Source organism: Caloenas nicobarica, chromosome 18, assembly GCF_036013445.1.
Source record: "Caloenas nicobarica isolate bCalNic1 chromosome 18, bCalNic1.hap1, whole genome shotgun sequence".
Classification (NCBI taxonomy): Eukaryota; Metazoa; Chordata; class Aves; order Columbiformes; family Columbidae; genus Caloenas; species Caloenas nicobarica.
In genome coordinates, this window is record NC_088262.1 from 9,726,114 (window position 1) to 9,742,033 (window position 15,920).

The 15,920-nt window shown below is 49.5% G+C and overlaps 1 protein-coding gene across 1 annotated transcript; it reads right to left on the minus strand.

Annotated features, from left to right (window-relative positions):
• Nucleotides 1-7,107: 7,107 nt before the first annotated feature.
• On the minus strand, nucleotides 7,108-15,392 carry TEKT3 (tektin 3). Its single transcript, XM_065647715.1, has 7 exons — nucleotides 14,814-15,392; nucleotides 14,176-14,259; nucleotides 12,670-12,740; nucleotides 11,750-11,893; nucleotides 9,968-10,190; nucleotides 9,100-9,254; nucleotides 7,108-7,324 (listed from the first exon to the last, which is right to left on the minus strand). The coding sequence occupies exons 1-7, from the start codon at nucleotides 15,390-15,392 to the stop codon at nucleotides 7,108-7,110; spliced, it is 1,473 nt and encodes a 490-aa protein (XP_065503787.1).
• Nucleotides 15,393-15,920: the final 528 nt, after the last annotated feature.

Consider the following 15,920-nt stretch of genomic DNA (forward strand, 5'->3'; position numbering starts at 1 on the left):
CTGGCAGCTGCGCGTTTTCCTGAGCGGAGAAGGGACTCCCGGGGCGGGGCTGGCAGCGAGATGGGCTTTTCCAGGGATGCGTGGGGACGGGGCAGCGTCAGCCAGCGGGTGACATGGGTGCACAGGGAGCTTCGCTGCATCAGGTGGGTCCCCTCACCACAGTGGAGGCGGCTTATGTAGCCCCGGACTGCGATCCGTGGGACAGGATTTGGGGAAGGATTGTGTGGCTGTGGTGGAGTCGAGGGGAACGTCACCTCCAGGGAAGCGTCACCTTTGCAATTTGCTCCTGCGGTGGCAATGTGATTCTGGCTCTCGGGCTGGAGTTTTTTAGCGCTTGAAAGCCAAACCCTGTGGGACCGAGCAACTTTTCACTAAATGGAAGGTGAGATTTTCCAAAATGCTTGAGGACTTAGGTGCTCGGAGAGGAAGAGGTGGCTGCACTGCAGTACGGCAGCCTTCACTCATTCCTCAGCCCCAGCTAAGCTGTTGAAATAAACCTTCACCCCCCAATAGTCCCTGCAAATGACCTGTGCCACCCCCAGGAGTCCGGAGCACCAGCCTCCCCATCACCTCTCCCCTCTTCACGCACCAGCTCCAAACTAGTCCTGCTTTCTTGCAGAGATGAGGGAATTTGGCATCCAGCCACTGAAACTGCAAATCTTGGGAGAAAGAGGGAGAGAAGCGTGCTTGGCTCCTTCCTGCTGGCAAGTGCAGGCGTGTTCCCTGCAGCATGGGCTCAGGCTCCTCCATGCTGCTGTAAATAGTCCCATCACGCATGTTAGCCAGCAAGTGGGAGTTCAGAGCCCTCCGTGGGGGCAGGGGAGGAGAGATGACCCCCCGCCTCACACCCTGCTCGAGCCCGATTCAGTACATGCCTGCACACCCCACCACGATGCCACTGAGCCAAACTGTGCTCCAGCAGCGCCGGCTCTGCCTTGGGCAGGTTTGCCCAGCCTGGTTTCAACAGATGCAATTTGCCCTCCCCTCTGAAAAATACCCACCCATTTCCCTGCTGCTGCCACCCCCTGCGCCCTGTGACGCTGCTGCCTGTCAGCGGCCAGTGCCACCCCCGCCTGAGCCCCAGAGGAGTCCAACATCTGGACCTTCACCAGGACATTCCTCGCTAATGAGGCTATTTTGGGCTGTCTTGCCTCTGTGGGTTGGGAGAACGCGCTGCTTGCAGAGCAGAAGGAGCCACCGCGCTCGGGGCTGTGCAAACAGAGCGAGAAGGGGTTTGTCCCCAAGGACTGCGATCTAGCCTGCCATTAAAGACTCTCTTCTGACTGTAGGTCTGAGATCTCAGCTGCTATGTCCTTGGATGAACTGTCTGACCCATTGCCCAAAAGCAGAGCTGGGGGGATGCGCCATGGTGAAAGGCAGCTGGGAGGTGTCGGGGTCTGAACCCGAACTCCGCTGTGAATGTGGGAGAGCAAAACGGTGCCAAAAGCAGCTTTTTAAGCATGGGAGAAATATCTGAAACTCAAATCAGGGAAAAGAGTAGCCTGAGGGTAATAAAGCCTATTTTGGCTGAGAGTTACACATTAGAAATAGTGGAGGAAACCCAGAGAGAAAAGCATATCACTCCCCTGCTCCTCGGATACTTCTCTTCTTGGAAAGGTGCATCGTTCAAACAGAGCGGGGCTTTGGAGAAACATCTGCTGAGCACGTGCTATCACAGCAGCTCTGGTGCTGGGGACCGGGCTGCTGCAGGGAGGGCGGTGGGTGCACATGGAAGCTCTGGAGGTGCCGGATGGCCAGAAAAGGAGGTGAGAAAATGAGGATACTCACAGCAGAGCCCTTGGGGGTTTGCTGGAGAGACGGCATTGCTGCCCGACCCAGCAGAGAGCAGGGAATTGCACAGTGCTCCCCATCAAGGGTCTCGAAAGCTGCCCGGCTTCCCCAGCTCAGGCTCCATCCGAGTGTGGCTAGTAGTGGTCACTGCCTAAATAAAAGCAGGCGCCACAATAAATTTGAAAAATGTTTTGTGTACAAACAAGATTCGCCCACAGGCTGTGCTGGGAATACTGGAAAATTGATGGGTTGTATAAACGGGGAAAAAAAAGTGGATTTCTCACTTGGAATCTTTTCAATGGGATCACTTAAAATTCTTACAATGCTTCAGCTTGGATAATCAGAATTTAAGAAGGAAATTGGGTTTTATATCACTTTAAGGGGCTCATATGTGAATCTGACAAGGCAGCAATGGACTTTGCTGGAAAGAGTCTAAAGCCCATTTAATTGTGTCTGTGGCATCACCTGAGCCAGCACATGATGGGCTCTGCTGCCACGGGTCCAGCGTACACGCACCCCGTCCCCTGCCTCGCGTTCATCAGGGGAACAAAACCACTCTCAAAACAGGCATTTTCAAACTACACAAAACCCCAAACTTTTCTCTGTATGTCTTCTTGCAGATGAACTTGTTTAACCCCAAGACTTTGCTCTGTCATCACAATTTTAGGGACTCGCTTCCTCTTCCCTACCCTGGTGATTAAGACAATTAGCAACGGAGGATTTGAAATGCCAAGGGGAAGGGGCAGAAATCGGCACCGCCACCAGAACAGAACAACAGGGGAAAAAAATCCTGGTTTCGAACAACTGTGCAAGTAGGGAAAGAAGCAGAGCAATGTATGTTTTGACTTGCATTTTATGGAGAACCTATAGTGCTCCTCCAAACGACGCACATGCATATTTTTATATATGTATATATATATATATATATAAAAATACACATACACAGAGAGAAATAACTATCTGAATAAGCATTTCCAGCTGGGGGAAGGCTCTCCGCCCTGAGGACAGTCCCCAGCTGGCTGCGGGGCTCAGGGCGCTGCCGGGATCTCGCCCTTTCCCCACACACGTGTCGAGCGCCGCTGGGTCTCGGCCAGGCTGCCGAGCCGCACGGCTGCCCCACGGCAGGGCTGCGGGAGGAACGGGCCTTTCTTCCAGCGTAAAACACCGCTTGGATCAAAATACACTGCGAAATAAGGGGTTTTACCTTTTCCGATAAAACTGGTGGAGCGGCTGTTTGAAAAGCCATTTCAAGCAGAAGAGAATGGAAGGGGAGATGTTTAAATTCAGCAGACTTCTAAAACAAGAGGTCTAATACATCTTGGAGACATTTACTTACTTTTCCTGATGTTCGTTTTCCACCAAACCAAAAAGAATTTATAAAATACTTTAGTCCTGTCTGTGTTCATGCCCAAAAACCAACTTCATCCAAGTTTTTACTTTCAAGTCCAAGCCAGTTGTCATCACAGATAGAGTCAGGCTGAAATCACTGGAGAAAGTCCCACTGGCTTCAATGAAACCAAAATTTACCCACTGACTCCAGAAATCAAAGAAACCAGCTGAACTTCCCAGCTGGGATATGACTCTGTGTCAGAACATACTCAGACACTTTCAGAAATTGTGATTTGTGCTCATCGCCTGCATCCTGCCAGCATATAAAAGAAGTTAATCTGCTGTGAGAACACAAGAACCTCCAGAGGATACGGATCTAAAACAGCTTCAAGCCACCTTTTTGCCCAGGCTGTTGAGTTTTATATATATTTTTGGCTTCAGCGGTCCTGGATCTGGCCCCTTTTTCAGCCTCTTCCAGCATCCCAAGTGTGGCCGCCGATGCTCTGAGCGTGATGCTGAGGGACACAGTGGATGCTGTAATTCTGCACGGGCTCGAGGAACAACTGGAACACGATCATGTGAAACAAATCCATTGGGGGATATTAAATTCAAGGACAGCCCTGTGAGCTCAGGAAGTCTTGGAGGTACTAATTGCTGGAAGCTGGGAAAGGAGACTGGGAAGTGTCACAGGGTGCTTGTCTTGTTCTGGTGCTTTTATCTGAGCATCTCCTGTTGGCTCTGTCAGAGGCTGAATCTGGGGCTCGCTGGACTTCGGTCTGGGCCAGCACAGCCATTCCTATGATCCTACACTGCCCAAATTCCCCTTAACATTTTGACAAAGTTTTGTCCCTTTTTTTTTCCCATAATAGCAACGAGTTTGGGTTTTTTTTTTTCTGATTGCTGATGCTGTTTTGGGAATTCTCTCCCCCTCGAGCATAAAGATCTGCATTAGTTACACAATATATTAACATGTTTTTTGGCAAGCTTTCGCTTCACCCAAATTCATATCAGACTCCTCCAGGACATTCAATGAATTTGTTTTTCAAGAACACCCAAGCCTCCTTTCCGATTAGCTTCTTGATAGACTGGCCTTGACTGCTCGACTGGATCCTGGACTGACACAAAGCTTGGCTTTGCATGAAGCAACGCTGTCCCGGTTTTATTAATTTATTTTCTTTCCTCCAGTCAGTAAGTAAATGATTAGTTTGCAAACCTGTCTCTGTAGGGTTTATGAGAATGATGCAGGAGGGTGGGAATATGGCTGTGGGATGCAAAGGAATTTCCACCAACTAACTTTCTCAGCAGCTTGGCTGATAAAGAGAGCAATAAACCAGCAATAAGCAGCAATAAAAGCAGGCATGTCCTTTCCTTAAAGAAAGGAAACCACGTCAGTGCAGAAAGGCAGAGGGGGATACTATCTAAGAGTGAATTATGAAAGCAAACCATTTAATGGTACGAAAGCAAAAGCATCTTGCACATCAGAAACAGGAAGGTGGGACAGTTGTTTAATGCACCTGGAATATATCAAAGATAGAGGCTGCAACCCCAAAATAACCCTGCAGGGATGGAACCGAGCAGCTTTACACACCAGCAGCTCAGTCGTGGGAGGCAAAACCATCCCATTGCAGGAGACCCTGCCACGAGCCATGTGTCTATTGGAATTTCACCCAAACCCTGCTCCCTAGAGACCCATTTTACAGGAGTTTTGTGGCTCCTGTCGTGGGATGCGCATAGGAGACACTATGAGAGGGAAAAAAAAAAATACTCAAACTGAAACACACGGGATTAGATTATCAAAGTGCTTGGGGAGGATTTTAGAGTATCTGCTACCAGAAGAAGTAACATCAATATTGTCAATTTATGAAAAACTGGCATAGAGAGAATGAAACCCCAAAGGGACCTGGGAATTCTCTAACGTCTGGGAAATCTGCTGCAGGAAAGCGGAAAGTATTTGTGCATGAAATTAGAGAAGCTGCAACTGGAATTCCTCTGGTCATGGCTCAAATGGAGGAGAGAAACGCGTTGCCAATATTGTGTAAAGAAGCATCAAGAGGGGAGGACGGCAGAAGAAATTTAGAGCAGATATTTACAACAATGCTGTAAATAAGGACAAAGCCTTAAAGGAGTTGGGCTAGTGGGAAAAATGAGTGTTTGGGCTCCTCTGAGAGCAAAATTGGAGAAGATAGGAGCTGACTGTCATCTGTGTGCCCTAGTAGTAAACCAGGGCTCAGATATTTTGTTATGTGACCCAAGAATGAAGGTGGAAATTAAATGAATGTAAAGCTGTCGCTGATGCCAGGATTTCACTCAAGTTACTTAAAAACCTTTCAGAAAGGGACTGCGGGTGCCTCCGCTTCCCAGCGCTCAGCAGAGGACAAATTCATGGGGCCCATTTCTCAAAAAAAGAGAACAGGCAGCTCTGCCTGAAAACCTCCCACCTGGAGCGGGGCATCAAAACAAGGGAGCAGCCAAAATCACCAGGGTTTGTGGGAGTGTTTGGTAAAGGAGCATGGGAAGAGTAACAGCACAAAGTAGCACGAAGGTGAGAGAGGACGTGAACAGAAACTGGAGTCCCTGTGAGTTCAGCATCAGGTTATTTCGGGGAGGGAGATAAGTGGAGAAAGGGAAGGTGCGATGAGTTGGACAGTTTATCCTGGTTACAGTCCTATCTTCTCTTTAGAATGGACAGTTTCTGGCTCCAAGATACGCACAAAGTAGAGGAAACCTACTTTTAGTCTCCAGGAGACAAAAGCGCTATTAAAGAAAAAGGTTAAAAAGAAAATTGCTTCCTGCGTAGGGCTGCTGATGTGAAAAGAGATGCTGCCAAGATGCTGAGATGGGAGAGCAGAGCAACCACCACCGGGAGCTGCAGGGACCGCAAACCTGGACCTGTGGGATGGGTCATCTGGGGATGCAGGACCAGAAGAGATGCTTTTGGCTCCTGAGAAACCCCACGCTGGGCCAGGAGGTCCATGTGCTGGATTCCCAAGGGAGAAGAAGGGACTTGAGCTTCTGCTCCTTTGGGATTTCTTGGTGCCTACAGGCTTTAAGCTGAGCTCAACTCCACTTAGGTTAAAAGTTCAAGAGTGTTGAAGTGATACGTGAGTCTAAGGAGACAATTTGCAAAGTGACTTTCACACTGAACCTCAGATTGAATAAAGATTTATCCCTCTGAAAGCTCAAATACTGGGTAAAATAAGTCTGATTTCCAGCAAGAGAGCAGGTGCCATGGCAGTCAGGGTGCCTGACTTAAGAACTGGCTCACTTCTTTATCTTAAAATTGCTTTGGTGCTTCCACAAACTACATGCAAGAGGTTAAATTAGGAACCAATCCACACTCACCAGCATTAAAACCACAGCGTTTTTTTCAATTAGCCCGTTGAAAGTACATCCTCATTTGAAGACCTCAGCATCGACATTTTAGATGACATTTAAAATTTTTCAAAAGCAAGGGAATTATCTTTAGAATAAAATCAGCTTAAAATGCAGGTTTTTATATTTAGGAACAGAACATACTGCAACGCTCGACGGAATAGTTTGTGTTTCTCCTGCTGCACCATTAAAAATACATTAGAATGTCAACAGCTAATTACTCTGACAACGAGTTTTACTTCCCCTTGTGCTTTTTCCATATCAGACAGACTCCAAAGGAGGGAGACTCAACAGTTTTTCTCCTAAAATCGCAGACTGAAAGGGTAGGAATGAATCCCCATGGATGAATTTACTCTTAGTCGCATACAGGGTATTTTCAGCTACTTTCTGGCACACTGTGAAAGAGCAGAGGAAAGAGAAAAACCAAAAGGAAAAAAAAGTCCTGGTAGACCGTGTAACACACAAAGTGATCATTTAATTTCTACTCACGGTTTCCATCAGAAAGTGAAAGTCTAATCATGTATTTTCAAAGTATCTTAGCAAAAATGGGAATGTATCCTAGCAAAACTGGAAATACATCCTGCAACAGATAGCCTGAGTTCAGCTAAGCCCAACCTAAACATAACCCACCAGCCGGGCAGTGCTGGGAAAGGTCTTGCGCATCCCCATGCACTTCTCCTGGTCAATGAAGAGCGAGTTGGCTTTGACGGCCAGGTCATGCTCCAAGATCGATTTGGCATGAACCAGCATTTGCAACATGTCCTCAGCGTCTCTCAGCCGCTGCTGATGGCCCTGGATCGTCTCGTCAAGCTCATGGACCTCGTTGACAAGGCTGGAAAACAGCAAAAATCCCCGTTACGAGTCCCATCATGGGGGCGGGGTGGTGTGTTCCCCCCCTGCCCCAACTTGGCCTTTTCTCATAACTCTGCTCAAGCGATAACCCCCTGTGGTGGTGGTGATGGACGTGTCTGGTTGTGATGGATGCATCTGGCTCAAAGTGCATTTGGGGGAGACCAATAACAACACGAGAGCCAAGGGGCAATTTATGGCAAGGCACCCACCGAACCACAGTGCTGGGCAATCTCCAACTCAAGCCAAATTTGGAAGAAACCAACATTTGCACAGTGTGCAAATATGAGTCAATCATCATAGTCCATAAACAGTGGACAGCGCAGAGCCAGCTGAGCTCTCCTGCACGGCAGCGCGGTGTAAAACAGGATCTCCCTGAGCAGGGGCACCTCTCGAGGTTACTCCTCGAGGCTGAGAGATTCATACCCCGTCAGATCCTTGGTAAGTAATAGCATGCTAAACTTTGAAATCCTAGCTAAGTGATCTAAAGGCTTGATTGTGCATATATAATCCTTTAGACATAAACCATTGATCAAGTCTCAGACTAAGTCTGGATCCAGCACTTAGACTTCTCTCTGAGAAGGAGTTAAGAACACAAACGTGTCTTCTCTGAACCTCATGACTCAAGGGACTCATGTCGTCTATGCAGTAAATAATCAAGTGTACCTTGCCATCAAATCTTGTTAAACCACTGTCACATTTATCACTGAACTTTGTTACCCCACCGTTTTATATCAATAAAGCGTATTGTTGCTTTTCACTTATGAACAAAGTGCATCCCTCTCACTCCATCCATGACGCGGGGAGCTTTCCAGCACCCTTGGGCACAGGATTTCCCCCTCCAGCATGCTCAGACTAACTTGGACCCCCCGGTTTTGGCAGATGCATGGGAAAGCCTAGGGCAGAGCTTGCCCAGACCTCAGCAGGGAGGCAGGGTTAAATTTGCTCTCAGGCTTTGGCAAAGTGCAGCTGTGTCTCCCGGAGCACCTTGTGCCACCAAGAAGAGGGACAAGCAGCTGTGGGTTCCTGTTGCTGCTCGGTTTTGTGGGTTTTTTGTTCACCCTTCTGGAGCTGCCTGTGCAGAGGGGTCCTCCTCACACCCAGGGGTGCACACACAGCAAAACGGGACAGCTGGGAGAGGCTAAAAGTGAATGTGGAACAAGTGAAAGATGGAAAAAAAATCAGCATGTGAGATGCTAAACAGGCTCTGGGGCTGGATTTAAATTGCTTTTAAAAGGCTTCACGTGGAGTCATGCCCAGAGGGCTCCCAGGAGGAGGTGTGAGATTTGGGGTGCATGGCACTCAGCCTGCTTCTCCCATCCCAAAGAGCTCACTGTGTCCTCAAAAGGATTTCCAGTGTCCCCAGGGGAGGGGACAAGAGCCCTTACTACTTCTCCCTTTCTTGCAGTTACCCAAAAGGAAGGAGCTAAGTGCTCTCAACACAAGCGTGTTGGAGATTAAAGGACTTATCCTTCAAAACTGAGCATATCCAGCCACCGGGAAGCAGGCAGAAGGGAGAATGAGGTCTACCCAAGCAGGAAAAATCCAGCTGCTCATGGGGCACAGCAGCTTCCATGGGTGCAGAGCTCTCCCAACACCCAAAGGCTGCAATACCTGCTCGTTACTTTTGATTACATGACTGCACCTATGGAAGGACTATTTAGGGGGAAAAAGATAATTTTGTCATCCAGTGATGCTCCCAAGTGCCACCACCAGTGACTCCTCAAGGGCCCTGCAGACCCCGCGCTCCTGCCTTACCGGATCTGGGGAGGGTCCCGGCACAGCTCCACATCTGGTCTCCGTGTCCGCTCATCCAGACGGGTCTGAGCCACTTTTAATGGAGGCCCTTTGTCCCTAATGGCTTTTCGGAGGGCTTCTATGTTCATCTCCATCTCGAAGATTTCCTTCAGCGTCTGGTGTGAAAAAGAAACATACGTATAAATTCAAAAATACATTCTCAAGTGACCACACAATTTCCCTTTTTTCCTGTCTGTCTGAAGAAAAAACCAAGTTCAATAAACAGAGCCTGGGCTCAGACCACTGTCACTCAGCCACACATTGAGGCGCAGATCCAGCAGCAATTTCTCTTCAGGGAAAAGCTTCTCTTTGCTGTTGCTGTCACATCAGAGGAGGTTTGGAAGCAGCAATGGATCTATTGAATTACCAGCTTCCCAAAATCACTGTTTGCAGGAACTGATCATCCATCAATAGCAACTAATAGAGGAAAAGTTTTTAATGGATCCTCATTGCAGGATGTGGCATCTGCCTGCAATGCTGCAAGCCCAGGCTGCACTCGGTTAACAAATCACAGAATCATTTTGGCTGGAAAAGACCCTCAAGATCATCGAGTCCAACTGTTACTCAACCCTGGCACTGCCCCATGTCCCTGAGAACCTCATCTACAGGTCTGTTCAACCCCTCCAGGGATGGTGACTCCAGCACTGCCCTGGGCAGCCTGTTCCAGTGCCCCACAGCCCTTTGGGGAAGAAATTGTTCCCCAGATCCAGCCTCAACCTCCCCTGGCGCAACTTGGGGCCGTTTCCTCTCATCCTATCGCTTGTTCCTTGGGAGAAGAGACCAACACCCTCCATGCTACAACCTGCTTTCAGGTAGGCTCTACAACTACCTTAGCCAGGTGGGTCTGAAGCTTGCTCTTGGCATCGGCTGTCTCGGCGATGCGGTTGGTAAAGGCGACGTTCACCGTGTTAAACTGGCGCCACATCTCGTTGGCCGTCACCACCAGCAGGTTCTCGATGTCATCCCGCAGCTTGGCCGAGGCCGCCCGTTCGCTCTGGGAGCGGAGGATGTTGTCATCTGTGAACTTGGCCCACGACTCTGGCACTGAGATCCTGCGGGGGGGAAAGGAGAGGCCCCCGGTAAGGCCGTGCTGCTGAAGCTGGAGGTGCATGAACCCTGCCAGGATCAGCGTGGATTAAACATCGGTTAAATGCAGCCTTTCTGTACTTAAAAGCGGCTGATAAAGAAAGATGGGCACAGAGTTTTTAGCAGGGTCTGTTGCAACAGGGCAAGGGCTGATGGTTTTAAACTAAAGGAAGGAGACTCAGGCTGGACATGAGGAAGAAATTTTTTATTAATACAGTGAGGGTGGTGAGAGCCTGGCCCAGGTTGGCCAGAGAGGTGGTGGCTGAACCATCCCTGGAGACATCCCAGGCCAGGCTGGACGGGGCTCTGAGCAACCTGAGCTGGTGCAGATGTCCCTGCTCATGGCAGGGGGGGCACTGGGGGAGCTGGGGAGGGCCCTGCAACCCAAACCATTCTGTAAGTTTGTGATTCTAAATCCTACGCTCTTAATTTGACCACATGGAAGTGAAACATCTGGACACCATTTGGTCAATCACGCTTATCAAATGATGACATGTTCATGAAGACAACTGTGATACTTAGGAAAGCTCAGACAAACAAAAGATTTCCCCAGAAAAATGGAGATTTTAATCAGACCCCATATTTACATGTTCGAAGCATTTAAGTGGCAAGTGATTCACAGCCTCACGACAAGGCACAGATTGCAGTCAATTTGTTCTGCTCATAACTTATCCTAGTTTCATATTCAAATGAGCATTCGATAATGTTTGATTCTCTGTGTGTGCATTCAGGATGAAGTTCACGCCTGTGCAATAGTCCAGAACAAGGTCAACAAAAGCCTTAAATACCACATAAGCTTCATTTAAAACATGCTGATCCTTGGCACAATTTACCCCCCTCTAAATTTTAGCGTCAGTCCTTTGCAATTCGTTTGCCTGTCTAAATATGTCTGAGCTTTACTGCGAATAATTATTCTTACATTAGAAAAACTGAATCAATCTATGCCCCCCATAAACTGCGTGCATCTAATTTATTCCCTCAGCCCTTTGCCACTTCGAGCACGTCTCTGCAAGTGCTGGTTTAGGTCACCATGCATTTACTGCAGAGCCAAAGCCGAATTCCTGGCAGCCAAAAGCAGCTGAACTCTATCCCGGGACCATGCTCTCTATTTCTTTATCTTCTGTGTCACTTCGGCTCCCTGCCAGGCCCTCTCCACGCTGGGGCGAACCCCCCAGACCTTACGTCAACGAAGAGCACTCAGGCAAGCACTGACACATCTTTGAAAATATGCATAAACTTAATGAGCTGTGCAGAGGTGCTGAACTGAATCCATTTGCAGGCTGATCTCTGAAACTGTATACAATGTTTAACTAAGTGGGACTCGCTCTTGCTCTCTGATTGTTAGGCATCCAGCTGGAAGCAGAGGGTTGTGCTCCCTTCGTGGCAAGCAGAGAGAAATGGCCCTTCCAAGGTGGGTGTCTCCGGGCGGGATGGACGTGCCATGCAGAGACACGTGCCTCTAGAGAGGGCTGGGACAACCAGCTCCTGCCAGGGAGAGGGACCGAGCATCCCGGCGTGCACTCACGTGGCGTCAAACCGCTCCACCCCTCGGTAGTAGCTGATGCCGTCGGAGCTGTTCCTCAGGTGGTGGCACTTGTCATCGATGCGGTGGGCCGTCTGCTTGTTGGCCAGGTCCCTCTCCACCTCGTGCTGGGCCGCCCTGTTGGACCTTCAACACACAAAGGGCAGCTGTCACTGGGGACGTACGGGTGGGACTGTTTCCTCCCCATCCCGTGTCCCCGCAGCTCCCAGCTGGGCAGCGATGTGCTCCCACGAGCATCGCCACTGACTTCCCATGGAGCCTGCATGGGTTTTATGCGTGTGGGGTGTGGGGAAAGGTTGGGGTCTGGTGGGGGGGTTACACTGCTCTGTGAGCCCCCCCTGCAGTGCTGGTCCAGCTCTGGGTCCTCAGCACAGGACACACACGGACCTGCTGGAGAGGGGCCAGAGGAGCCCCAGAAATGATCCGAGGCTGGAACAGCTCTGCTGGGAGGACAGGCTGAGAGAGCTGGGGGGTGCAGCTGGAGAAGAGAAGCTCTGGGGAAACCTTAGTGTGGCATTCCTGTACTTAGAAGGGGCCAATAAGAAAGATGGGGACAGACTTTTGAGCAGGGCCTGTTGCGATAGGACAAGGGGTGATGGTTTTAAACTAAAGGAGGGAGATTCAGGCCAGACACAAGGAAGAAATTGTCGGCCCTGAGGGCGGTGAGAGCCTGGCCCAGGTTGGCCAGAGAGGTGGTGGCTGAACCATCCCTGGAGACATCCCAGGCCAGGCTGGACGGGGCTCTGAGCAACCTGAGCTGGTGCAGATGTCCCTGCTCATGGCAGGGGTTGGACTAGATGAGCTTTGAAGTTTCCTTCCAACCCAAACCATTCTGTGATTCTTTGATTCCAGCTGCAAATGCACGTCAGCCCTGCAGCAGGAGATAAGCAGCTCCTCCTTACGCCAGCTGGGCTTTCGCCCTGTCCAGGTACCGCTGCATCCTCTCCTGGCAGGACCTGATGACATCGACTTCCTGGGCAAAGGCAAAGCATGACCCCGTCACTGTCCACACTCAACAGTCCTGGTCACACGTGTCCCCTCAGATCTCTTCAACCCTGCACACAGCCAGAACCCGCCTGCCTGTCCTTCTGCCCAAAGCAAACAGGCAGGGAGGGGAGAAGGTGCCTCCTAACCCCAGCACACTTCTGCAGCTGAGTCTGACCGAGCTCTCAGCTCTCTTGACTCCACCACAAATCCATTGCGTTTGTGAAGCCCCAGCTGCTGGAGGCAGGTGATTAGTGCTCCAAAATCAGTGATTTTTAAGCCCTCCTGTGTTCAGGAGCCAGCTGAATAGCACAGCCTAAATACATCCCAAACACTTCAAATCCAAAATCCCATTATGGAGATATCAGCTCCGATTATTTTCCCAAACCTTCATGACCTTTAATAATCTAATCTTTTAGGGCCTGACTCATACGAAAAGAAAAAAAAAATCGAATGGAGCAGTGGCTTCACAGTCCCAGGGGCTGCAATTTCCTTCCCAGTTTCACGATGCATTTGCAATGATTGTATTTCATTATACCCTGTGTTAGGATCCCATCTTCTGTGCCAACTCTTGCCATGTTTGCATTTATTCCTTTTATTTAAAGCAGACTATGTAAAGGCAGGCAGGAGTGCACCTTTTTATGATTTCTATAAAATACGTTGCCTAAGCACACACAGCAGCAGTCTCGCTGTGGCCACGCTGCTTTGAGCAATACAAAGCTGCGGGTAGATATATCTTTGTTAGACCAATTAATATAGTTGGGAAAACCAGACAAGCTGTCAGGCACACGCTGCCTTTTCCATATCTGCATGTGATACGTATAGATATGTGGATGTGATGTGGATATGTAGCTTTATCATATGTATGTGGTATAGATACACATAGATGCTGTTCCGACAGGGCTCTGAAAGGCAGGACAGTCTCACAAACTGCTTGAAGAGGGACAGAGGATCCAGGGGAGGTTGAGGTTGGATCTTGGGACCAATTTCTTCCCCAAAGGGCTGTGGGGCACTGGAACAGGCTGCTCAGGGCAGTGCTGGAGTCACCATCCCTGGAGGGGTTGGACAGACGGACATGAGGTTCTCAGGGACATGGAGCAGTGCCAGGGGTGGGTTAACGGTTGGACTCGATAATCTTGAGGGGCTTTTCCAACCAAAATGATTCTATGTCTCTATGATATGCTACACAAAGTCACAGCTGATGTTCAGCTATTCCTTCCTCTGTTAGGGCAAATCTCACGCACACCGCACGGACGTGCCGCTGCTGGGGAAACAACGTCCCCAGCCCAGCCGGTTTTGGGAGCTTGAAGAGTTTCGCACCTCACCAGCACTGAGAAGCCAGTTAGCGAACAAGGCTGCAAAACCTGTTTAGGGCAGCTTAGGTAAAAATAACTTTAACACATGATCCGAGTTGTCCAACTTACTGTGAAGAGCTGTTTCTCCACCTCGTCGTGGACTAAATCAACGCCCATCCTCTTCTCCCGGTGAAGCAAGCACTCCAGAGCAACCTGTTGGGGACATGCCATCACTGCTGGCTCCAGGGACAGCGGTCCCTATGGGGACAGTCCCCATCTCAAGTCATGTAAGAACATAAATTATAGGTGGGCACGGAGATGACAGCAGGGGGGAAAAGTGCCCTTGGCAGCTAATTTAGCTGACAACGAGCAGTCGAGCTGCAGCATCAGCATTAAATGAACATGAGGGAGCACACGTGTCCCCGGTGTGACCACAGCTGAACGCAGGGACCTGTGTCAGCCTTGACGCTGACCCTGCCAGAGCCTTGGAGTAAGACACGGGCTTTTGTCTCCCAAACACGGATTTTGGATATACCGCTTATAAAAATATTTGGTTAAGCAAATACTGTTCCGATGCACTCAGCATGCGCTGATAGGGGATGCAGCAGATGGCAAGGGGTTTGTTTATTACTAACTTAACTAATGGTCTCTTAATAAAAACTTTCTAGATGTTACAGAGCTGCAATGAAACTTAATGAGACGTCTGAACAGCTGCAGATGTTCCAGCAGGAGGGTTCAGCTTGCAGCCCCCTGGACACGGTCCTTACCTGGAGCGGGGCCTCCGTCTCAGCCAAGGCTCTCTCCAGTCGTTTCTTGACGTCTGTGAGCGCGTTGGTCTCCCCGATCATCTCATCCAGCTCATGGCGGAGCTCCGATTTCCAAAATTCAATATAATTGACACGTTCTCCCAGGTTTTTGGTGCTTTCTCCTTGGGTTTTCTTTGTCTGCTGATATTTATCCTGAATCAAGCGGGTGGTATCGACTCTCAGACATTCCGCGTTGCGTCGGGAAGTCTCCGAGTCTTTGTAGTTGGTCAGGTTGGACCTGTACCAGTCGTCGGGGGTGTACCGGGTGAAGAGGGTGGTTCTGTTGGAAACGAAAGGAAGCATCTTGCTGGGGGGTTCCCCCTGGGAGCTCTTGGAGAAGGGAGCCAAAGTTGGGTTGATGGCAGCTGTTTTATAGTAAGATTTGGGCATCCAGGGGAGGCTGAAGCTCTGAGGCAAGGGGTAGTAAGGAAAGCGGTTCTTGTAGCTTGAAGCCATGGTGCTGATGGCAGGCAGGAACTTGGAAGGTGTTGATCTTGGATGGGCAAATGTTGATGATAAGGGAGAGCCGACCAGCTCCATTCTGGAATGCTGCTATTTCAGAGACGGGTCCTGCACAAAGGAAACAGGAGACAACCTTGCTCAGGGAGCTCCTGCACTTGCGTTGCTTCTTACAGCAACACGTGCAACTTCTAACACAGACAGCAACACACGCAGCACCCACACATCACTGTGCAAGCCCAGGACTCTTGAAAGCAAATCCCTCTTGACAGCATCTCAAGCATTTGTGTATATAAGGATTTGACTTTGTTGTTAGTATCTAGCATAAGGTCTTGAAATGCGGAGAAAAACAAATCATGGCCGCTAAGGAGAATGGCAGATATTACGCCTTCATTTTCCTTCATTCTGTCAATCCAGTGAAACTCTAGTTGCTGATTCTGTGCTGTTCATTTGTTTCTTTTGGCTGGCGTGTCTGCTGATCTTATAGTACCCCAGATGTAATTTTCTCTTTAAGAGTTCCATCACCAGCCCTGATAGCTTTGGACACACAGCTGCTACCAATCCAGCTTGATTTTTGGGTGAGGGATTCCATCCTCATCACCTCTCTCT